Consider the following 26,160-nt stretch of genomic DNA (forward strand, 5'->3'; position numbering starts at 1 on the left):
AGCTATGCTGCTTTGTCACCAGTGTAATATTTAGGATGATCACTTATATTCTAGTTTCAGTTTGGCTGTTCTATATTTCATTTGTTGTTGGTTACGAGGATGAAACTATTCCTAAAAAATGATCTTTATTATTGCTGATATGTTTTTGTTCAGATCTGCTGCATGATAACTGTGAGCCTTGGTATATTTGTGTGTGTGTGTTTTTGTTGTTTTTTCTGTTTGTTTGTTTTGTGTTTTTTTTTTTTTTTTTAAGAACAGGAGTTTATGGTTTACATATAAAGATCAAAGATTGACATATGTATCTACAAGAAACTAATAATTACAACGAAACCTTAAGGATAATTGCATTGTACACAACTGTGGAGTTGTTCCACTTTTATGTGTGTAAACAAAACCAGAATTCTATTAGGTTATGTGATTGCCTCTATAGACTCAAACTAAAAACTTTATATGCATAAACATTCTTCATATACTTGGGTTTGCTACTGGTAGAGGGAGGCAAAGTACTGTCTTTGATCACAGATAAGGAACCAGGATTGCTTCAGACTTTTTCCTAAACCAAAACACAAACCCCCTCCAACCTCTTCTTGCACACCCACATGGCCTCTGCCACTTGCCCCTTCCTCTTTCCCCACAGTACCTTCCAAGGCAGCCAAGCCAACAATAGCACTCTCCCTATGCTGTATGGCCTCAACATCCCTTCTGCTTGGTCTCCTGCAGCCTTTCTTGTTTTTCCCTGAATCTGTATTTAGTTATTATGTTTTTAGTTATTATTCAGACACAGGGAATAAAGAAAAATTTATAGTGATAAATTTCATACCAGAATGAGTCTATGAGTCAGCTGAGTACCCAAAGATTCAAGGTGGGTCTGCAAGAAAAAAGGACAAAAAAAAAAAAAAAAAAAAAAAAAGGAGGAGGAAAGGACAGATAGGAAAAGGATTGTATAAAGACTAACAAAGACTAACGGTTAACTAGAAGTGAGGTTTCTGAGAAGGAGTAGGTATGCCTGTAAATTGAGACTAATGGGCTGGCAACTAACATCACATAAATAGGCAGGATTGGTCTTGATTATTGTTTCTTGAGAGGGAATTTGCTATTTTCTGAAATAAACAGGGTTTCCAATAACACAGGAAGGTGTTTAAAAAGATTCTTCATGTTTAGAGCTGCTTTCCTTGTATGAGTTTAAGGGAATCTCTCTCTCTAAAAGCAGTGTGATTTTCTTTGATGCTACTACAAGGATGTTTAGAGCTCTAGAAGAAAGGTTACAGGTCTGTGCCAGGGAAAGTAACGTTGCCATGAGACTAAGCGGATGAACAAAGCTGCCACATCCACTTTCACAAATGGCATGGTCTGCAAGATGCTGGAAGTATGCTTAAAGCAACATTTAAGCATAAAGAAACACTATATGATTTAATTCTGGCATAAAAGGAGAGATTACATTAAATGTCTCCAAACCCACTTTCATCCACTGGGTAACATCAGGTCATTTTTTCTGTACTCAAATTCATACATCTTCCTAGAATGTTTTAACTCTATGATATTCTTAATAATGACACAGCTAAAAACAGCAACAAGTCAATTTGAACACCTCAGATTACCAAGTAATAGACAACTAAACACATGCATAAGGCTCTTGAGGTCTGTGTTGTCCTGTGGAGAAATCCATTTTCCTGGTAACTGTTCAGGACCCACCACAATAGGTCAGGGCCTTCAGCATACTACTTCTTTCTTATGTACTTTAAATTATTTTGGACTGAAAATAAAACAGGCAGAGCTATGAGCATAAGCCTGTAAACATTTACTCAGCACTTTGCTATACCAGTAGATGAAATATGATTGACCACTCACCCCAAACAACAGAATAGTTGTGTACACTAGGAGGTAGATAGCTAAGCTATTCAAACAGCCTGTGGATCATTAAGAAGTGAAAAAGTGTCCAGAAGTGTCCACAACAAGCAGATTGCAAGAAGCCAGTGCTGGTGACAGCAAATCAAAGAACGATAGTTCAATGTGAATGGAGTGGTTATCCATAAGGATACTCAAAAATATCAGAGAACAAAGATTTTGGGACAAGATTCCATGGAGGGCAGACCCTCAACCTGCTCCAGGATCTAGAACCATCTCTCCAACCTCTGGGGATCTCAGGCAGCAGTGAAAGAGCAGAGGAAAACCTCACAGCCCTGCACCAGGATTTAATATAACATGTCCTGGTCCCTCTCCAGGCATAAGCCTTCTCCCTCATGGGAGGAAGAGGTTGTGCATACAATTGCTATGCTGGCCTCTGCCCTGATTTCTCATCACCACTGCGCCATATCCCCCACAAGATGGGGGAGGCATATGATTCATAATATTGTATGCATCTGTGGTTAAAGTGCTTTGACATCCAAAATTATTTAGCCTCCATGCTGTCATCTAGTCTTAAACCACCACACTATGAGTCAAAAACATCAATACCTCCTTCAATAAGGAGTTTAAAAAACACATTTCAATTATAGAAGACTCATGAAATTGGCAGCATCTTGAGCAAATCCCTCTGCTTGCCTAGCAAGTAACATTTTTATTTTTTTTTCAAAAATAGCAGAATTGATTAAGATTTTACTTGTTAAAACTTGATTCATTCTGGCAACTATCAAACTGTGTGAATACTTTAGAAAGAAACATCTCTATATCCACAACTGTATTGATTATCTGAGATAGAACCAGTCTTCTACTTTGGTTTTTCTCATTATCTCTGTGTATATACTTTCTGAGGATAACATAGTGCATTAACACAGTTTATAGCAGTAAAATATTTATTGTTTCTAGAGCACTCAAATACACTGCGTGGTTTTCAGAATAAATGAAGTCTATGAGGTGATAGCTTTGCTTAACTGAAGTCAACTGCAATTAGGGTTTCAAGGTCGAGAGTATTTTTTCATTACAAGCCTGCAGAATATCTATAATTTGATGGGATTCTGGTCTGTCAGCAGGACTTCCACAAACTACTGCTGTAAAAATAAGGTTCTAAAGACTTCGAGGATTCCTTTCTTGTTCTCCATTCCATTAAAAACATGGTGGCATGATCGTTTTTGCCTGCAATTGCTTTGAAACATGATTAGCCTGCTGGCATATGCAGAGTTACTTTCACTTGCACATGTACGAATGGAAGCAGAGTCATGGACAAAACCTAATATTTGCTAACTGCAAACAATATGTCTTAAACAAAGCACTTTGTCAAGTTCCATAAATGCACAATATATTATGAACCATACTTCCAAAGACAATATGATTAAACATCTACCATCACAATGCAATGCCCTAGAATTTTTATTAGTAGTAGTTATGCTTTAAAACTAAATTATAATACTGTGCTCTATTTTATGGCTGTTTTTTAGCAGGCTATAGTGAGCTATCTGTTATAGAAGGGAAATGTATGATGGACTAGATATTTGATTGAGAACTAAAGTTGGCTGACGTTAGGAATACCTTTAATATGATGAATAACCATATAAAGTAATAACATGGGCTATGAATAACTTGATTTGGCTTATCTGACGCAAACCAATATTCTGATTCTGGTTTATTCTAGCACTTTGTATTTTTGTGGGTATTCCTATAAGAAGACACTGAGGTGAAATGTAGGAACAACTGTGGCTTAGGGGAACATTGCATATGCTACATCTGCTTTTAGTAGCAACAATTTGCAAAATTCTTTCTGAGGATAAAAACTATAATCTGTCCATAGAAATTTCAATTTCTGTAAAGGTGTGGAGTACATTTTGATAAAATTGTATTTTTGCAAGTCATTAAATTGTTTTTTAGTAACCTCATATTCATTTTCAATTGAACAATTATTAAACTATAAAACAAAATTGCATGACTCCTAAAACTGTAGTCTGGAGTTTTACAGTCTGCTATAAAGAGCTATATTATTATAATACACTAAAGATGCTCAGACTATTAAAACTTTTTTAAAATGAACCATAAAATATTTTAGCATTGATGAAATAATTCTAAAGTACTATGCTCTCCAGCAGTATACATGCCTGATATTTCAGTATAATGAAAAGCATACTAATTAAAAATAATTTAAACTGTAATTCTAATATATAAAAGAAATCATTTTGCTATTGCTATCCTTCAGTAACATAAATTTATTACACCCAACTACCAACATTACAAATGTTTCATTGAGGACTAATGACTAAATATAAGGCCCAGTCTTAAAAAGAGCTCTATATGCCAAAGAGAACGAATGTTAGCTTCAGATGATGTACGTCTGAGTAGCGCTCATGATGGCAACAGAGCTGTGCCGATTACTCTCTACCATTGGAGAGTTTTAGTCTACACTTTACTCCAAAAATTGTGACAGATGCTGAAAGGGGGACCTATGTTCAACTATGAAGCTCAACTGAGGCTGGTAAATGAGAACAATTTTCTACTGACGACTGATGGCTGATGCCTGAGAGCAACACTGACACAAATAGGATACATCTGAGCCTATAGGGTACGATATTTGGCTACATCCTCAAACTGCTCCTCTGATGTTCAAAGGAGAGGCAAAATATTCTCTGCACTTAGAAATTAATCAGCTATATTAATCAGATCTTGAACTTCATCAGGATTTCAACACACCAGAAAATGATACATCTTGTGTGGTCCTGAAATTATTTGGCAAAGACATTGAAGAACTTAAGTGCAGCCTTGCTCCAAGTGGGAGCAGTCTACATGATCAGACCATTAGCACGTACGTATGTACATGTTAATTGCAAAGCAGCCTTCTGCCATTGAGGTACGCTGTTTGTACAGCAATGCAGGAGGACTGCCGACTGCTTCCACACCAACGAACACCCAGACTGCCACACGCCTGAAAAATGAGACCTGACCCTCTCCTGCAGTGACCTGACCTTCGCAGTCCTGTCCAAAAGGTGAAACAACCATGCAGTAAATGAAAACAGTCTCAGGGAACTGTGGTCTCAGAGTACATTTCTGAGGACCCCTGTCTACCATGCTGCTGAAACAAATCAGGATTAATTTTGCTGAAATCGGTATCAATGGATGAAACAGTATCTGTTTTGGTAAAACAGGATTTTGTTTAGTGATATCCAAATTAGAAGGATACAATTAAAGATAAAACTTTGAATTATCCCTAGCTGCCAGATTTTAATCTGAAGAGGTAAAGCACACAAGACTCCTTTAGGTAAAACGGAATTAAGACGAAAGCAAATTAAAGTTGTTGCTTTTTCAGAGGAAAACCTGCCAATAGGTGTTCTGTAAATCACTCATACAAGCAGGCTGACCCCATTATGTCAGCTAATCCTGGAAATATGGGAGGCAAATTTAAATCTTTTCATATGAAACATTTAGTCAATATTCTATTTTTTTTCCCAATTTGTTCTGGCACAGCCATAAGAGTTTTATATTCTTGTCCATCTTTTGCTCCAGACTGGAACTTTCTGTGTAATTGTGATGTCTGGAGGAAGAGGTCCAAGTACAACAACTCCCAAGGGAAAGGTAGGCAGGGCATTTGAAAGGACAGTGCTTGTTTTTCACAAAATGAAAAAGGAACAGAAAGATCACAGATTGTATGGAGGGACTGGGGTAAAGAGGGTGCCAGCCATATGGACTAGATGATAGTAGTGCACAGGGGATAAATAAAGTTCACTTTGTCTTTATTCCAGAGTACAGTCTCAGCAGTGGTACTATTCCCTCATCAACAAAACACCTACATGCTGCCTGTGTTCCCTGTTTATGCTCACCCACCACCCAATTACCAGTCCATGAAGCTCCACACCTGCTGTGTCTTGATCCTCAGAGCACTACAACAAAGCTTTTAACCCTCTCTTAACACCTACACAATGCTTTATAATAATAATTATATTTGACGCACAGGAAGCTACATTACATAATTACAGACAGCATTTCAAACACTGGATTAGCAGACAGAGGGGTGAAGATGTGCAATGCTTAGACCTACAAGCTAAAAGCAAAATTTCCAGTCTCAGTCATGCTAAAGTTCTAGTCTCAGAGAACTATGAGCTCTGTCTCCTGTTTTTGTCCCAAGACTTGCCATAATACATTCTTCTTAAAGTAACAGCTTTATGTGGAATTACAGAAATTGTGGAAGAACAGCATGCAACACAATCCACACTTCTCTAAATACTCCCAAAGCATACAGCAAATACAAAGAATCTACATATTTAAGTATCCGCATTTCTCTTTTCCTTTTTTTTTTTTCCCCACAGAATATTTGAGCTTTTAAATACTATCTCATAAATTTGAAATACAAATTCTGCTGCTGAGAGTACAAAGACATTCACATACTGGACTCAACAGAAAAATATTTGCCTTCAGTCTGAAGGGCCACATATCTCAGTTATATGTGTGTGCTACTCACACGTCATCAAAAGCACGAAAACCTTACATTCCCTCTGAATACTGAGCTAAGGTTACCTAGATCAAGACATTTATAATAAACATGAGGAAACAAAGTATATAGCTTTGGCTAAGGAGTTGATAAATTTCAATGCACAAAAATAGAATGAAATGTCCTTAACCACTTTGATTCCTTTCTTTTTTAGTCACATGCAAAATGTCTTCTAAAATATCATAGCAAATCCAGTATGAAAGTCTTAATTTTTTATTTATCTCTGATGATGCTAATCTAATCTAATCTATCCTTTGAAGTTTATTTTATAATTTTTCATTTCCATGCATCTTTCCTAAATGCAGAAGCAGCATTTTTCTTGAAGAATACATGGAGTGAGTACACTTCCAAACTCATTCTTTTGTCCTTTACACATAATCCAACATGATGGTTCAAGCAGTGATGGTAGAGTGTGAGACTGAAAGCCATAACCGTTTTTTGACTGATATACTAAACACCAGTTACAACCGAGAATGAAAGACAAACAAATATGACAGTTAAGTATAAAAAGTTGGAGTGCAGCTATCAGAAAAAAAGATAGGGATGACAATTGCTTAATAAAATGTGGATGTATAAGCACCACACTGTTGGCATTTGTCTTTTCCCTTTTGTTCACACTATTTTATAACATGGTGCTGAGGAATCTTTGCTAGACATCAAGCACCTCAAAAATATTTGAATCCACATCTATATAGAACTAACCACTATTTATTCTTTGTGTTTAGCAAACTTAGTTAGAAGCCAGGTTTATAGGAGAGTTTATAGCACTCCTGATGAAGGTAAGCATCTTCTTGGCACAGATGGAGTGCCAATTTAATTTAGGGACAGAAGAAATAGCGTAGTACACAAATCCATTCATATTTAAACATTAAATAAGCATACAACAAAAATCAATGTTTCTCTGCATCAATTAGAAATAAGAGAATATCACACTGACACTTAAACTGAAAATTCCTGTAGCAATGCTAATGTGAAATGAAGAACTATTTCTAAATAGCATCACTAAAGCAAAAATTATTTGAAGTCCAAACCTTCAACAGGCATTCAAAATAAATACTGAGTTCAGATAAACAAAGAGTACTGCGTATTTTCTTCAGGCACTCACAACTCCAGATTCCCAAGTACTGTGCTGGAGTACATGGCAGAATGACAAAACCATTACTGTATTCTTGCTTTTCATGCAACCATTGTGAACAAGTCAGAAAAAAATGTAACAAAAATTGCTCCGCTGGTGACACTCTTGGCAGATTGGGTTAATGTTCTGTATTTTACAACCTCAGGAGGTTAGTATTTGTTCATTTCTATGGCAATTTATACTAATCAATCACTTCCTGCTCTTTCCTCCCTTACTGTATTTATTTCTATAGCAATTTGTATTAATCAATCACTTCCTGCTCTTTCTTCCTTTACTGCATTTCTAAATCCACTAGCTAGGATATGCATCCTTGTAGCATCTCAATGATCACCTCCACATCCCCTCTCTGTCACTGTCTTTTTGAACTAAGACTAATGTTTTTTAATTCTACTTTTCACAATATTTAGGCTAGATTGCCTTTTTGAAATTTTCAGCTCAAATGCTAAGTGTATAAAAAAGCCTTTCAGATTGCTTTTGGTAGCACTAGTTCATGTTTTGAAAATACTACAAAGGCATATTTTTCATGGGAGGAGAGCCTTGGAATGAATACACTTCTCCAAGTGTGATATGAATGCCTCCAGTTCTTTTGTAAAATTTGAACTGAGGTTTAAGTCTCACATGCAAAGTGGCACCACACTGTCCAATAAACATAGGTTTCTTTAAAAAAGTGTGGGCTTGTTTTGGCTCTATTCACAAGTTACTATTGAAAAATGCATTGAAATGTAAAAGCTTTGTTCTTCATGGTTCAATTCTGACAGAAGAAAACAGCTAGCACCAGAATGTTGTATTTCACAAGAAAAAAAAAAAAAAAAAAAAGTGTGATTCATGTAACTTCAGTGACCTTTTAATGCCAGCATATCTGTAGTTTTTACAAAACAGCAGATAATTTATTTAAATTAAGCTGTTTTCCCTGGAGAGCTTTACATCTTGTGTCAAGTATATCTAGGGTGTACTTGAAGTCACAGCACACCTTCAAACCAGGGCTGATAAATTCAAGTGGGACATGACCTCAAAATGCCAGAGTAATTGGTGTAAGGGAGGACAGGGAAGAACTTCATTTGTTTTCAGAACAATGGAATGTCTATTCGGGTTTGAGGAACATTTGCAAAGCAAACTGAAACCAATGGGATTTGTGATCACTTGCTACTTCTTCGGTTTAGTAGTTGTCTACTTTGGAAGCATCTGGAAACCTTAGTCTATGTGTAACGTGTATGACTGTACAATCACTGCAGGAAAACGTGATCTCTGCCATAAAACTTTTTAATACAACATGAAGTGAATTAATAATATTTCATCAGGTTCTTGCTTCAGACGCAAGATACTCCAAGTTCCAGGTTTAAAAGATTACATTTCTTTTTAGCATATTTCATTTGGTCAAATGACTACTGCATATGGAAATAAAGTGCCTACAACTATCTTTCTCTCATCAGTAACTTATAAACGTTAACTAATAATGAATGTACAGATATGAAAAATCAAATTAAAACAGAAGGTCCTAAACTCAACACCATCTACAACTAACCTCATATACTTTCTGACTCAGTAATGCCTTGGAAGAATGTTAACCAACATTGCCTGTTACTTCATGATCTTGCCTGCCTAGATTTTGCAGCTCTCTCCTGCCCAAATTCTTAATGCTTTCTAAGGGCTGCATACACTGCCTTCAGCAAGCAATGACCCTCTTTAAAATCCAGAATCAATGACACACCACAAACAGGCTGATTGAAGCACTAAAGGAAATGGCTGCAGCCACTGGCCAAAATCATATCACAGCTTTGAGCTCAGTTCAGGAAAGCACCTGATCCAAAATAGCTTGCATGTGTATCCAGCTCCCTCACCATGTAGCACTCCATATTCTCCACTACCCAGACCTACTCAGACTAAAAAGAAAAAAAAAAATAAAAAATAGCATCCCATGCTAGCTAACATTCAAAGAGCCCCTTGAATTTGGTTTTCTCAGCAGACTAATTTAATCTGACGTGTGTTGGCAGGGTTTGGAGAGTACCACGTTCATATCCAAACCTGTGATAAATTAAATATTATGCCTTGTTTGTCTGAGTGAGGCAAAGAAGGCCATTCTGAAATATGCATGCTTCTTCTTTAAAAAGTGTCCGTTATTTTACAGTATATCTGGTATGTAACTACTAAACAGATACTCTAAATTAGGCAGTATTTATTCATGGAGCATGAAAGTACTCTGCATACATATCCATGATCACCTTTCTTTTATGTACTGCAACAATTACAAAGACTTTCTTACCTGCAGGTTTGCACATGCTGGTGAATCATTGTGAGCCGGTATTTCATTGTTGGTGGTCTCTGAACCTGTGTTTTTAAGTCTGGAAGCTGTCGTAGTTGTGGCTGTGGTGGTCTGTACTGGTAAGATTGGCTGCCACACATTCACATCAGTACCATTGCCGAAGGCCTGAATTGCATTTTCTGTAAAAAGAAATTATAGGCAAATTTCTACTTCTAAACAAATGGCAGAAATTATTTATTTTTTATTATTATTGTTATTATTCCATCAAAACTGTGTATTTATAAATGCTCCATTTTTATTTTGAAAAATGTGTCTTAATTTTGAACATATCAGAAACATGAATCGAGAGGCTGGGTCCGCATAATGATCTGATGTAGCCTATTCTTTATAACATTCCCAGTCATTCTTGACAGAAGCCCTAGGCCTTACTGTAATCATATTTGTTACCAACCAAAAGCCTCAAAAATTTACTTTCAAGATTTAAAAACCAGTTTCAATGTTACATCCTATCTGAAGCAGGTGATGTTATGTAGCAAACTAAAATCAGAGTGGGCAAAATACCAATTTATTTCTACAGCTTGTTGTATTAAAACTAATATGCCCATAATGACAAAATGGTTTAACTAAGACAATCTTTTCCTTTCAGTTTTCCTTACAGTTTTCAATCAAAATCTGCATAATTAGGCGAGGGAAACATGCTTAAACTAAAACTTCAGGATATAAAAGTTAAAAAGCTTATCATGGTTTCATGGGATTAAACAGTGTGTTTATGGCAAGAGTAAATTGGTTGTTTTTTTTTGTAAACAAATAAAAATAAAAACCAGTTTTTAATCAGGTCTTTGGGGATTCAACATGGATTTAGGGATTTCTTATTTCAAATTCTTTATATAAGAAATCAAACAACTTCACTGGGGACTAATATGTGGAAGCTATTAATACTTCTTCTCAGTGGTATTCCTTCCTTTATAAAGTAATTTACATTTAATTCTCATCTGAGAAAGATGCATTTTATTCTAACAGTTCTCAGAACTCCAGCACACACGGAGAAGAATCTATAGTGGGCATCACAATCAGTTAGCTTGATAAAGACAAAGTAGGCAGAGTGGAACGATATTTTTCCTGGCTTTACCTGAGTAAGGCAGTGCATAAAGCAATAGTTTCCACATAGAAAGTATTCCTGATGTCTGAATGGTTTCCTAAATTAACAGTAACTCCTGTTAATTTGTTTCCATTATTGCAAGAAGGATCACAGAAATTCCAGCATTCTATGCCATCGCTCCAGGCACGGAAATGCTACTTATATATCAAGACATTATTATTTATTTTTTTTAATTGAACTTTTCCACTTCTCTGTGAGGGAAAAAAAAAAACATTTTATTAACCAGAAACACCTTTAATTTCTTCATGAAAAAAGAGCTCCCTAACAACTGGGATGACTATAATTTGTCTCACAGTGGCCTCTAATGTCTTTGATTTGTCTTCATTGACATTTTCGTACCGATAGCAAAAAAGGGACATAGGATATTTGTGCCTATGCATCTTAAAAAGAACTGCTAACACTGTAGCAATTAATATTCACAAATTATTAATATCTGATGTATTACAGTATACCTATATAAATTGCAGCACCATTAGGTTTGAAGGTGGTCTTGGGCTGTATTGTTAACTTTTACACAATCACAGATAGAATTATTTTTTTTCGTAAGTGGTCTTGAGTAACTTTAATTCTTCTGATGCTTAATAGTTCAACAAATAGGAACTCAAGTAACTCACTTTTTTGTATGCAAAGCTCCCCATGTCTTCACAAACATGCTGCCAGCTGAGGAGCTACAAATGGAGATTTTCAGACCCTGTCCTAAAATACAGACCCTCACTAGCAGTAATACAAGAATATAGAAGTGGATGTAACAGTCTGGATCATCATGTTCATTCATTATTTTTTGCAAAAAGCAACAATGAATGCTTCTTTTCATAATCTGATGAAAAATGCCTTGTAAAACGAGGAAGAACTTTTTCCCCTCCTGCTGAAAAGCTGTTCTTTTAACTTAAGCCTGATGGTTAAAAAATTTTCAATTCCAAACCTAAATATGTATGGCAAATACCTCTCTTTTTAATCCTGTGTCAACACTGTCCTTTATGTTAACTAATTCTTTTCCCTCCCTGTACTTGCCCCCCTAATGCAATTTCAAAGGACAATCATGTGTGCTTTCAACTTCTGTTCTGCTAGGCTATGGAAGCCAAGTTCTTTTGGTCTCCTCATTTATCTGAAATTAAAACTCTGGTGCACACTCCACATCATCCAATTATGCTGCTGCAGGCAGACAGGAAATTTGAAAAGAGAACCTGCCAAAATCGACTCCACTGAGCCATTCTGAAATTTATAATAGTCCCTAATTTGGGAGTAAGCTTAACTGAAAAGAAATCAATAATTTAACAAAATCTTGAAAATGGGTACCATCCAGCCTTGTGTTAAAACCAGGCATTTGAGATCAAGTAGCCTAAGAAACCTGACGCTTGGCCATAAACTGCAAATACAATCCAATTTATACTTACCTACAGCAAATCCTTCACAAAATACATGTATTTTTTAATATTAAGTTCTTAAATTATACACAAGGCCCTAAGGTGTTGCAATTTTTTGGTACAGATGCTCCCTGAGTGCTAGGGTCCAAACATGATCTGTGATGTAAACGTATTTCTGTATGATACACTTCTGTAATTTGATTTTTATTTTTTTTTCCAATAACATCCTGTGTTTGCAACCTTGGCCATAAACTACAGTATCAGGAATATTTATTTGTTTGAGTTTGTTCAATTCTAGTTCTTCCATCTACACCAGAACCACTTTTACAGTATGCAAAGATATTGGCTTGATGCATCACAACAAATTTAAACAATAAATAAATTTCATGAAACATGCTAAAACTCTTTCAGACATCTAATTCCATACTCACTAAGGCATGTGTTGTCCTGGAAGAAATTCAGAAATTTCTGGCATTCATCTCTATCATTACCGCTGTTGCTGCAGTCACACCATGGGGCAACGCTGAGACTACTAGAGTCTATGTAGTTTGGTGTCATCACTGTGCCTATTAAAAAAAAATAAAGCACTGTACTGTGAGCAACCTCTACACTGAAGTATTATTCCCATACTAAGAAGACGACAAACAACACTTGTTAAGTTATACATTCAGAGTGCAAACCTATGGTAGAGTTTCAGCTTCTAGAGTTCCCAGCTCCCTTTGCCCACCAGTCCTGTGCAACATTTTACACCCTTGGTTGTTTGAGTGTAACCACTTCAGGTAAAACGGCTCACATAGTACAGACATATTCCCTTGTTTCAAAAGGGTTTATACTGCAAGACCACAGAGCTCTATCAGTGGAACTGAGAGGTGAAAAACTATAGCACAGGGAGGGATGGAGTAAGAGAAGTGGGAAACCTCTTAAAAAGCCTCTGCTGCCAAATCAAACATGTGGAGCTGAGTCCTCAGAGTTGCACTCTAAAAATCCTATTTTCTTCCTCACTTGCTCTTTCTTTCATTTTCTGCAAATAACTGGAGCTTCCTCCCGAAGTCTGCAGCCAGCCTGGAAAAACAGTTCTGAAATGCATGAGCAAGGAGAACGTCATCATGCTGCACAGAGTGCTGATACATCCTGGAGGAGTGCTATCCATCCCTATGGTGCTCCTGAGGGCCCTGCCAACAGAGTGGCTTATGGTGAAGGACAAAGCAAAAACATAACCAGCATGCAGGAAAAGACACAACTGATTCTTAGCAGGTAATAAATTATTATTAATGTTGCTGCATCACTGCTTTTCTAGTACAGTGGTTGTTTCCTGAACACTGTCAACATCTTACAGGCTCATTCCAACTCTCTTACAATTCTTAGGTAAATATTCTCACATTTATATGTCAGCTGAAGGCCAGCAATAATCGAATGAGACCAAAGAATGTGTTCTGTGTCCTAGAAGTTATACAGGAACTATTCACCGCTCATCTGGATGAGGTAACTGTTGTGAGATAACATTTATTCAAACCTCTAGTCACACTGAAGGCATCAGCACAGTAGGTCAGAGATCTCAAATTCTCCTAAGGATTGAGAAGTCTGAATCTTTATTGTATGTCTCACCAAACACGAGAAAATTAATTAAAAGGGGCTGCAGTTAGATACTTTTACCAAGCACAGCAGTTTCACGAAACAAGTCCCTCACTTGGCAATCTACAGCTCTAGGACAGGCTTTGTATCATGAGGATACGTGATCATAGCCCCTCAAAACTCCTCAAATGACATCAAAGTAGTCATTAAAAAGACACATTAAATGAAGGAAAATATTAGAGACCCAAAGTGTACATTAGCAGAGGAAATTTGGTCCACAGGTCCAGGGCCAAGAGTCTGTAATACCACATAGGAAACGGCTATCAAATAAATAGGGGTAAAAAAAGTAACATTAGAAATAACATAAATCACAGAATGATGTGAAATAGCCTTCCAGTCACCAGGCAGTGCTGGGAACTAAACAAATCAACATGCAAAATACTTCATACATGATGTGGGAGACCAAGGAAAACAGACATGTAGGGCTGGCCTGAGAAAGGCAGTAATATATGTGAAAACGAATGCAGTGCAACTGCCAAAGTCAGGAAAAGCATCTGTTGTCTTGTTTGGGGATGGTTTTAAATTAGAATGAAATTCTATGTCTTCATCTACTTCCAACTTCTAAGAGATAGCTGTGATAATAATCACTCAAATTCTACATGAGATTAGCACATAAGTAAATAGCACAGTTCAAAATTTATTAAATGGAAGTGGAGAATTTAGTAAAATAGGTAAATATCATTTGCATCATTAAAATGAAAATTTGACAGTAGACAAATAAGAACAGGAACGATGTTAAATTAAACTAAAAAAAGTGAAAATATCTACCAGTTATTTGATGGTTTAGTGCGCTATTTCAACCCTGTGATATGATCTGAAAAGAAGTGAGAGAAAACGAAAAGCAAGACCTTGCAAATGGAAAGAAAACAGTCGGCGTTAAAAAAAAAGGATAAGTAGAAAACACTTCGTGAAGGGTTGAGAAAACAGAATGGTACTGAGGAAGTTTAAAAGGTCACTGAGGAAAGGCCACAAAAAGGTAATAAGGTAATTAAAATGGGTCAAGGCAGGGGCTAAAAGTGTAAGAGATACCAAACTATGATTAAGGTTGACGAATACTGGAACACCAGGACATGGAGTGTGTATATGCAGCACACAAACTGTACATCCAGCAAAAACAGCAGAGTAGCTGAAAGAGCAGCTAGTAGAAAATCAGTCTGTCATTTAAACCTGGGGGCAGATGTGAACCCAAGCGGATTATATGCTTCGTTTCCTGGGGTGTATTTCCTTTTTCTCCCTGCAATGTGTGTGCCTTCCCCTCCTCCTCCCTCCTCTAGCTTGCATCTTGGAAATTCTGCTCAAGGACACTAACAGATCAGAGAAACCACGGTGGTTGGCAGTGAAATAGGACATGCTCAGTTTTGTGTGTTCTCTGAATCAAATAGTTGTGTGATGGTCTCAGTTGTAGGCAGTTAGGTCTCCATATTCTAGGGAAAAGCAGAATTGACCTGAGCACAACACAAATGCTGTTCAAATTAGGGTCAGTTAAGAATTAGGAGATTTATGGTGGGTCCAGGAGAAGGGTGTGTGACTGAAGTTGTTTTGACCCACGTGTGACACAGTAAATGAAAGCCAACAACAGGAATTTGCCCAAGACCAGTGAAGGCAATCAAATGCAGCAAGCAACAACATTTAAGTAATAAGAATGTTAGAAGAACAAGAAGTCCGTTTGCATGTTGGAGGCAGAAAGTATCTTAGCAAATGAGGATTAGAGTACAAACCATTTGGCATTACCAAAGTCTAAAGACTAGGTACTGGATCCAGAAGCAAGCATCAAGTTCTGAAGAAAACAGTTTATTCATACAAACTCCCATGGAATTCCAGGGAATTCTGGGGAAATGAGATGGATTTTACTGAAAAGAGGTGAAAATGTGTCAGAAAATGAATGCTTAACCAGATCCTGAAGTCAGCAGTTGCAGCCATACCAAACTGCTGTGGGAGTACAAACAGGTCCAGATGGCTTAAACTAGGCTGTAAGCAAAGCACTGAATCTCAAGCATGGCGATCACTAGTCTTATTTTACATTTGATCATTTTTATCTTTTTTCTTTACATGCTGTAATTCTTTAAAAGTATTAATTTATCTTTATCACCGTAACAAGGAGCCTAAGATGATTCCCTAAGGTCTTCCACATTTCTGTTAAGATATATGTAGCTTTATAATTACATACATAACACCCTGATGCAAACAGAATCACATCCACTGTATCTTCCACACAGAATACTCATTTTCCTGAACAAACTATGTGGAGGCACAATTTTTGCTACATTTAATGAAATGTCTAAATTATATATATATATATATATATACACACACACATATGAATGAATGATATCTTATCTTAATTAAAACACCTGGACATCCTGGAGCTCTGATGAATGAATGAATCTGTAACAGCTTCTTACCCAGGGCCTCGCTATCTATTCTTCCCGCATTTTGTATATATTAAGTAGACAGTAGAAACATTGTACTTCTGATTTTGATCTCAGCCTCTTACAAATGTGATGGTCTTCATATAATTTACTCCAGTTTTATATCAGCTTGATATCAGAAGCAGGAATTTACTGCTTCAGCAGATGAAAGCTTTGTTTTGGTAATTTTGGTTTCTCAGAATGACTTCCAAGAAGTACAAACTTCTGTAACGCTAATCAGTTCCCATCTTTTTGCATGTATCTAGAGGCTGACAGGAAAGAAGAAAGATGTTTATTTTGCCCTTTGAAAATCAGATCCCCTTTTGATTTCAGCTCCTTAGGGACCCATTCCACATTTCCGATGTCTGACAGTGTTTTGCAGCATGGTCATCCACAGTAACACACACACACACAAAAAACTTACTATGCGAACTGTGTCATCTTTGAACTTAAACTGAAAAATGGATCCAACAAAACTGTCAGCAAGATTCACTAGGTCCAGCAAGAACTTCTTGGCAGCTCTCACCCAGAAGTATCTATTAGTAAGTTACTCTTTGCCAGCAGCTAGACTTCTTAATCTCATTGACTAGATCAGATTTCAGGGCTGTTCAATTCTTTCTTTTAGTCAAATGACATTCTGTCATAACCACTCATATGTTATAGCCTTTGCATACTGTCGTTATCACTTAAGACATAGAACCATGTCCTCCAAAATTATCATGTCTTTTTTAAGCAGTTGGTACTCCATGGACTTACCTCACTTGTTAGATGCTAGAGTATTAAGAATGGTAACAAGTCAGCAAATGTGGCTTTCAGTCATTTATATATATATATATTAAAAAAAAAAAAAAAAACTAAGTTGGAAATATTTGGAAATATTTTATTTCAGATATTATTTCAAAAGATATTTATTTAACAGCAGGATCTGCTTCAGGGACTCAGCTGGGACCTTCACACCCAACAGAAGGGGCTATTACTGCACTGCAGCAGGTGCAGGCTGTAAGCTTAAAAACATCTTATCTGGTGCACTTTTAAAATCTGTTGTTTCAGAGTTCTGACATTCACTTATTGTTTATTGCCCAGCCACGGTATTTCTACAATTCACCTTCCTGAGATAACCTCTCTCTTTCAGGAATCAAATACTGTGGAGGGTGTATGGAATCTGACTTGCATATAGTCACCCTTGTGCCTGTTGGCAGTCAGGAAGGTGACAGCAAGCCAAATGAATTATGTTGGGGAGGGAGAAGAGTTCAGATGATAAATTTGGTCTCAGTTCCAATCCATTGACAGGCACCTAAGAAAACTTAGAGCAGACAGAAGGTGATCGTGGAAAGAACAGCAGCAGCTGCAAGTGAAACAAGGCTGGGTTGGTCTATCAACTCGTTCCTCAAATGTCCAAGCTTTCCCTAAAGACCAAGAAATATTTTACCCCACATTGTGATGACAGCTGCTAAACCAACCAAGTTGCAGCTTTATTTGTTCTTTTTACCTTATTTCATGTCCTGTCCAGAAGTCAACCACCTTATTAAGCTTTACTTTGTAAGCTTAATTATATATGTTTATTTCAAATTCAAACACATTTCTCTCTTTATCCTGTCCTTAATTTCCTTGCAATGTACAAATTTACCTCAGGAATCTCTGTAAAGTTAAACAAGACCAACACACTTAGCTGAGAATTTTGCCTAGGATCATACAGTACAGCGTTCCACTGTTTTTGTTCCACGAGGGTCTTCAAAATATTGTTTGGATGTTGTTGGTTTTTTTAGATCAAGCAAGCCCCAACCCCTCCCTGCATTCTTACCAATAAGCCCCGAGTAAGCGAGGAGGCAGTCAGCATAGTTCTCCTTCAGACAGCTACTAACAGACCGTGACTCAGGCTGGCAGTTTGTGAAAAAATCTGCAAGGCGAGATCTGCAACATGAAAAAAAGGCATATCTTTAAAAATCAAGCCTGCAGGCATTCTTACCTTTTACAGTCTTTTTATTTTTCAACAGCACTTAGTATTTTTAACTTCGATATACATTGGACACATTTCAGTTGATAAGGGTCTCTTTCCAGATTCCATTTCTGAAACCAGAATAAAAAAGTGTAAGAAAACAGCAAAAAGGGACAAAATGACAGGGTCATGCACGCCCTTTGCTAAAAGAAATGCTCTGCATTTTCATGCCAAAAAAAAAAAAGACAAAGAGACATTTTATCATGAGTGGTCATTTTGCCTAGATCTGAACTCTGGAATCTGTTATTCTATAGGAACAGAACACAGTTTCTGCTAGTTTACTCATTATACAAGACTATGTTTTTGCTCCCTGAGCCCTCTTACTCCATGACTTGAGGCAGGACCTGCTTTAGTTTTGCCCTGAATTTCCAGGGAATGGGCTTACCCCTGCTCTGCACTTGCCTGCAGAGCCAACTGGCTGAACTGGGCAGATCCAGATGGCATGATCTACACACTCCCCTGGAGCAATGGTACTGAGAATCTATCTGTTCTTGTAAAATGTGCATTTATCTAAAGTTTACAGCATTGAGCTCAGAAGAAGAATGTGTGCTCTGCATCCAGTTCTGCTACTGAATTTTTATCTCTGCTTGCCTCAGTTACCCCATTTCCAAGAGGGGGAGAGTACTGCTCACCTCTGGAAAAGTGCTTCAATACTAGGGCTAAAGCCCTATCTCAATTAACATTATGACTTTGGAAACCAAGAAGAGAGTTCCTAGCAGCTAGAAGCTGTTCTGTCAATTTGCACTTTAAAAGCCATGTAATGCTCCCATCCAGGTCTGTAAAATTTGAGAGGCATCACTGAGTCAAGGTCCACATCCTGCAGTCTATCTCCTGCCCATCTTAACCTTCTCTCCTTAGCTGTGATTGTGTTTTCAGTTAGACTTGGAAGCCTCTTGGAGCAGTGACTTTTGTTTATTTATGAAGTGTCATTTAGACCTTTGAGTCCATGAGCAAAATGGTTTAACCTCCCTGCATCCCTTTTCCTCCGTGAAAAAGGAATGAAAGTGTTCTCTTGCTTATAACAACTCAGAGTGTTTTTTCAGAATAAGATGTTTAATCTTTGCAAAACCCTTTCAAAATCAGGATGCTGTCATATATGTATTTCCATCTCTGCTCCAGCATTATGTAGATTTGCAATAGAAATGTTCTTTTTTAGTTTTGCAGCAAAACCATAAAAGTTAGCAGAAACAAGTGATTTGCACAGATTTTATTTGTTTGGCATGCTCCAGAGACTAATTATCTTTGTTTGCTTTATTGTTTTTCCTATCTCAGAATGGGAACGGATGTACATCATTAATTGGCATGAAAATAGTGATGGGCAAACTTCAAAAGGTTCACAGGCTTAGTATCAAAAAGCATCCTATAAATAGATTGTACGCAAACCACACCTGAATTTATCTGAGCCATTCTCATGACCTCTTTTTAGTTCCATCCATAACTGTCCCGACAGCAGCGAATTCAGGGTTTCCTTCAAACCACGGTCAACTGCCAGGTTTTCACTCCCTCCTTTCACTTATTTAACCATTTAACCTTGTGATGGACATTTGTACCCAGCTAACCTTTAACAGCTTGAGAAAGTCAAGCTCTCTACATATCCTTCAAGATGTTCTATATGTCTAGATTTCCATAGAATCTCCATTTTACTGGTGTACCTACCAGGGCACAAGCTGAGAAGATACAGATTACAAGGACGGGAAGAGTTAAATAGCACCATGAAGAGAATTTGGGCAAGGAAACCCTATGTCACTGTGGTGACTCGCTCTCTGTCAATAATCCAAAGATCCAGCTTTCTGGGCAACTGGGAACAAAGATCGTTGACAGTTTCTAAGGTTTCTGTAAATCCTACTAATAGCAATCATTTCATCATTCTTAATTGTACAGTTCTGCCTTAGATTATTATTTGCATTGGTCCAGAAATATACACTCCTTTTCTCTGAATGTAAGTACTGATAACTATGGAATAAAACCAACCATTTACTACCCTGTATGCTTGAATAATTTATTTGTTGTAGTAAACACGGAAGGAAACTAAAATTGCTCTGCTGATCCCTTTGCGTACAGCCTGATTTCTATGTTAATTTCTGAAGATCTTTTGTGGTTGCAGAAGGTAATAACCTAATAATGTTGCACATTTACATTTTCATAAGCCAAATATAGTTCAGATAGATCTGGTCCAGGCATTGCTGGACATAGTCATACACATCCCCTCTGAGTCATCCAAACTTCATACTAACAAAGTTCTTACTCCCTTCTGACCTGTCATTCATGTGGATAAACTTCCATGGGTTATAAAGTTAAGACCAGCAAATAAAAACAGAAACAAGTGTCCACCTGCCATAAAATAACTCCACCGTGCTCAGTGAAGACCTGCTCATTGATGATCTAGCCCTGAGTTTCCAACAGAGCGACACCAAGAAAAGTGTCCTCATCAATAATACAAAACGGTGGTACTGCTGCTTGTCTACAGAGAGACAAATTAGCCTAATTGGAAACAGTATAATTTATACTAAATTATTGCATATGATTATTAAGAAGAGTTTGGGTAAAAGAGACAATCCTTTCAGGCATGCTTGATAAGCAATCAGATGATAACAGTCTAAAAAAAAAAAAAAACATATATGCAAATTGTGCTAACTTTGTGCTTCTTCAGCAGGAAACAACTTGAGGTTAGCAACTTGTGGGTAAGTGTCTAACTCAGAGCTGAGCAGTTTGGTATCTACAGGACAAACAGCGCTTGAACCATGTGTGCCCATGGTTTTACATGTGCAATGTACATACGTGTATCTATTTACTAGGTGGCTAGATACAAAACCAGAAACTTTTTATATTGTGCTTAACACTTAGAAGGAGCTAATAATTTCTTTTTCCATGTAAGAATCACAAATCCTTTGTGTTCAGCAGCATTAATGATTCTTTCCTTTGCATAATAAACAAATAAATAAATAAATAAATAAAACTGAAGAGCAGCACCCAGAAATCGTTTTCCTAGGAAGAAAAAAACAAAAAACTTCTCTTTGTAGAGAAACAAACAAACTAACAAACTAACTAAAACACAAACAAAATTAAATGAGTTCTATCTTAGCCCTGGAAAATCTAATCTCCTCAAAGTACATTGCAGACCTTCTGGAAAGCTTACTTTTAAATATTTTGTATAGCACTACCTGAAAAAATAAGAATAATCCTACTGGCAAATTCAAAGAAAATCTGATCAAACAACAAACAGTCTTTCTGTGAAAAAGAGAAAAAAAAAAATCAAGCCTACTGTTCTCTAATGTTTTGTGTTAGCACCAGTAAAATAATTTGTAAAAGTTAAGAATACAAAGAAAACAAAGATAATTTGTTTACCTTATGATACTAGTTCTTCAGATACTCAGCAGGGTAAATCAAAACTCAAAATTTGCTTACAAATAAGGCTTGTTAATAACAGTATTGTGTTTAATCTGCTCATAATTTTTGAGACAATTTAATTTTATATTAGCACAGCTTGTTGCATAGGCAACATTGATTAGGTTTTCACTAAATTTATTTTCAAGGTTTTGTAGAAGTTATTTAATGAAATTATCTTTGTTATTTATCCATACTCCCTCTTTAAAGTTCACCAACTCAACTTCATCACTGGCTGCACAGAAATGCAGGATGCAATATGTGAAGGTATAGTCCAAATAATGAAGTTGCAGATAATTTCTACATCTGCATTTTCAGTTTGGATGCACTGTAAACCACAGTTTACTGGAAATCAACTTTATGAAGCAAATATACCTTTCCAAAAGTTACCCTTATCACTGGGCTATTGGGTGTTGATTTCCCTTACTTCTGTTCTTCTGGCTTTATGAATTTTCAACTGCTTGTAGGCAGGGGCACTAAAGAGAAATCTTCTCTCTTAGGTTTCCCTTTGCCGTGGTGATACTAACCTGAGAAGGACACTAAATATGAATCTTCTGCTGACTGCATTCATGTACACTGCCATGCCCAAGTGAGTGGTTACAACTTCTTACCTTGGTTATGAACACGGGCAGCTAGGGTTGCTGTCCTGTATTCACCTCGGTGACGGTTGGGTGAAGTCTGAACATGCTCACTACCGCCTCTCTTTACATTGCTGCTTGTGTTTAGGCATCTATTTATGGCTCAACAACAGTACCATAAAGGGTTCGTAAATGCCAAAGCTGAGTGACTGGAGTGACTACACTAATTAGTTAAAGCTGCTCTAGCGTCTAGACACCATTTGGCAGATGCAGTGCAGTCACGTAAGGGAAGTGTTGCATCAATATTCAAAAGAGAAAAGAAATATAAATCTGACACTGAGAAATTTCAGACTAAGTCAATGAATATATGTCAGAGTGATAAATGACACCATTATAGGGGGAAAAAAAAAAAAGCCAAAATAGCTGTTCCTCTTTTGTGGGGGTCAAATGTAGCATCTTGCTCCATAGCTACAAATAGCTCCTGTATAGCTGGGGTGGTGCTAAGTCTGTCTGCTGGGATGCAATATGGGCAAGAGGTCTTGATATGTGTCCAAACTAACAGGTTCTTTGGTGGAGGAGCTTTTCATTTTCTCTTTGTTTCATAAACACGCAGTGAGTGGGCAGAAAGAAAACAAGGCAAAAGCTACACAAGAAACTCTCTCAACCAGTGAGCTGAAAAAAACCACGAAGTGGCTCCATCACTAGAGAAATGATCCTCCCTGCACCTAGTAATTTAGAGCCGACCCATCTTTGAAGACTGTTTTTCATTAAAGGCACTAGAAATGTGCAATACTAGTACATGTCAGATCACCTTAGCTGTGGACACACTACTGAGAACCTGTAAGCAACCATGATTTTTTGCCATTTTTGATTCTTTCTTTAAATGGGCATTTTTACATATATTTATTGAACAGGAATTTTAATTTCTTTCAGCAGAAACATGTTGGTTTTTCTTTGGCTGTTGTCCTCCTCAACCAGTGACCGTGTCAGAGCCCTGAGGGGCGTTAGGCCCCTGCTCGCCTCTGGGGCTCCCCCACCTGCCCAGGGCCCCCTCCAGCCCACCACAGCCCTGCCCTGCCTGAGGGCCACACTGAGCAGGGCCACTTGGCCAGTCCCTGTCCCCAAAATGGTGCCTGATGCCTGGGGCTGCCCCTGGCTGTGGCAATGGGTCAAGCCCGGCCTGTGAGCTCCTGGCCTGCTGATCCTGGAGGTCCCCACAGAGCCCCCGGCCTTCGCTGAGCCCTGACACACACCTGAGCATTCATGCCCTTTTTGAAGTAAAAAAAAAAAAGCAATTTTGAGCATTTTTACTTCTTTTTGAGGGGTAAAAAAATGTGAAGATTAAACAGCAGACCACTTGGCTCCCAAAACCTAAATACCAAAAGCAGTTTCTCTCATGTGAGACGATCTAAATCTTTTATAAAAACCATTGCAGAAACCATTATGGCATCTTTGATCCCAAACATCAGCTACTAGCTGGAAGAAGCTGTATTTTATCTGTTTTTGCTTTTGTTTTGTTATTTTAAATGACTTGTAGCCTAAGCCCACGCCAATATTTGATTCCAGATTTGATTTATCTTTAAAAATTGTATTGTTTATCTGGAAGTATGTAAAATACAGACACTCCTCAATTACGTACAGGCAGCCTATTTGGGTTGTGGAGTAACTGGCTACAGAAACAAAGAGCAGAGACCACACAGGATTTATCCCGAGGCCTCTCGGCTTCACGGAGCTGGCTCCAGGCACCACGGCAGCCCACCAAGGCTTCCTGCTCCAGATGAGCACCCGTGCGTCGCCCCAGCAGGCTTCTGCCTTGCTGGCTGACTGCACCATGCTCCCAACCTTGCCTGATGCCACCTGCATTATCCAGGCTTTCTGCTTACAGGACATATAATAACCCAGGTAGCGGAGAGCTAACTACTAGAAAGTCAGTCACATAAAATTAAGAACACTTCCGCCTATGCATATTTATATTTTAAAATCAACAATATAAATGTATTCTTTCTATTTTTCTACTAACTCATTTTTTTTTCTGATTAAAAAGTGCTCTAAAATAAACATACTCCATGCCTGGTTTCTATTATTGTATCTTATGCAATGCATAATAAAATATGTCACATACCATTTGCCTTTAATCCTATTCTTTCCCATTGCTCAGGTTATCTGCAAGGGATCTGTTGGATATTTTTACACAATGTCTGCTACAGAAAACCGTAAGACCTTACCAAAACACTAATCTCATCGTTTACCAGCGTTAGTTAAAGCCTCTAAGTAACTCAAGGTCATGTGTTAGAGTAATTTTATTCTAATGTATTAGGTCTCCTTTGGATTTCAGGAAAACTACTAAGCTCAAATGTGGTCCTAAATAAGTATGATTTATTTGCAATTGGGGAGTGTAAATATTTTTATACTACTGACCTTTTGTGTAGTAAAACCAATTTTGAAAAATATGGTGCAAATCCCGAGCACAAGGTAATGCAATAAAGAATTAGAACAGTGATTTTCTGAGGCAGTGACACAAAACAGAATTTTCTCTTTCTGCTTGCAAAAAAAAAAAATTACCTCAGACCATATTTTAGAGGCCTGTTTGAGAGAACATCTGGAAAGCATTCCTCAGGAAATCAAACCTATATTAAATATGTTTTGTGGGGCTCTGTTTCCTTGCATTGACTTTAAGCATGCATAATGTGTTTCTGTCTTCTCAACTGCAAAGAAAACACTTTTCTGAGCATCTTCTACAAACTGATAGGCTGAACTGTCAATCCATGATTTCTGTCAGGGGATGCTGGTAAGATTTCTGTTTAGTCTATCTGTAACAAAGCTCTCCAATAACATGAACAAATCCACTAGCTACTTTCAGAGTACCAAGAGATTGTACATTTTCATTTTATTTCATTTCCTTTACTCTGTTTAATTTTAAGCTTCTAAATATAAATGACTGTCATGTTTAAAGATGTCCAAGCCTCAGAGTGTCTCTTGATAGCATGTTTCTCAGGAAAGAACTAGTCCATTAGGGATAGAGTTGTTCTCACTTCATTAGCTGGGCAGACAGGAGTGTCTGAATTACAGACTGGAAACCTAAGAAAATCATTGTCACGCTCAAAGAGCAAGCCAAAGAAATTAGTGCCACAGCAAGTCCTTGAGTGTGCCACTGGATGCTTAGGTGTTTATTAACAACTATATCATGAGTGCACGCTGAAAGGATGTGGTTCCAAGTACCTGAGAAAGACATCTATGACAATAATATTCTCTGTAACCACTTGAATAAACTATAACAGAATATTGCTGGTTCAAGCATGAAACGAAATTGGAGTCTGGAGATGGAAAACAATCTAAAGTAAGCATCTATACAAGCATCTCGGTTCTCTGTTTACCAGAGAAGTTCCTGTTGGCAAAAATATGATGCACTGGATCATCAGGTTTCCTAAGGTTATGTAGGGATTCTTTCTGTATTCCAATGTCCCTGCAGGGGCATCCCTGAACAGAATAGCTCTGTGTCCACTCACTCCCTCCCAGTCTTTCCTGACTAAAGGAAAGAAAGGGTGCCCAGTGCATCCTTGCACTTGATTGTGCAGGGCCCGCAGCCAACATAGCTGAAACTCATCCTGAAGCTATGCTAAAAGCTGTTCTGACTTCAGGAGTCAGACAACAAATTTCAAGTCAGAACCACAACAGATAAAAGCAGATTAGAGTCTCTTTTGTTGGGAAGCTTTTTATGTCATGCACAAAACATCCCCATCAAATAGAAAGTCCCCAAGTTCTGGCACTAGCAAACCAGTATAGCATTGATCTTATTCAACATGTTTTACTTGGTTTTAGAAGATACACGGATGTTCCA

The 26,160-nt window shown here is 37.5% G+C and overlaps 1 protein-coding gene across 1 annotated transcript in view; it reads right to left on the bottom strand.

Annotated features, from left to right (window-relative positions):
- Positions 1 to 26,160, bottom strand: part of GFRA1 (GDNF family receptor alpha 1) — a 142,577-nt gene that overhangs the window by 19,792 nt on the left and 96,625 nt on the right. Inside the window, exons 5-7 of the mRNA XM_032190739.1 lie at positions 18,166 to 18,275; positions 12,756 to 12,890; positions 9,802 to 9,980 (exon numbers count right to left, since the gene is read on the bottom strand). Coding sequence (XP_032046630.1) covers positions 9,802 to 9,980; positions 12,756 to 12,890; positions 18,166 to 18,275 — 424 coding nt within the window. The remainder of the gene's footprint in view (positions 1 to 9,801; positions 9,981 to 12,755; positions 12,891 to 18,165; positions 18,276 to 26,160) is intronic.

This window comes from Aythya fuligula, chromosome 7 (assembly GCF_009819795.1).
Source record: "Aythya fuligula isolate bAytFul2 chromosome 7, bAytFul2.pri, whole genome shotgun sequence".
NCBI lineage: Eukaryota > Metazoa > Chordata > Aves > Anseriformes > Anatidae > Aythya > Aythya fuligula.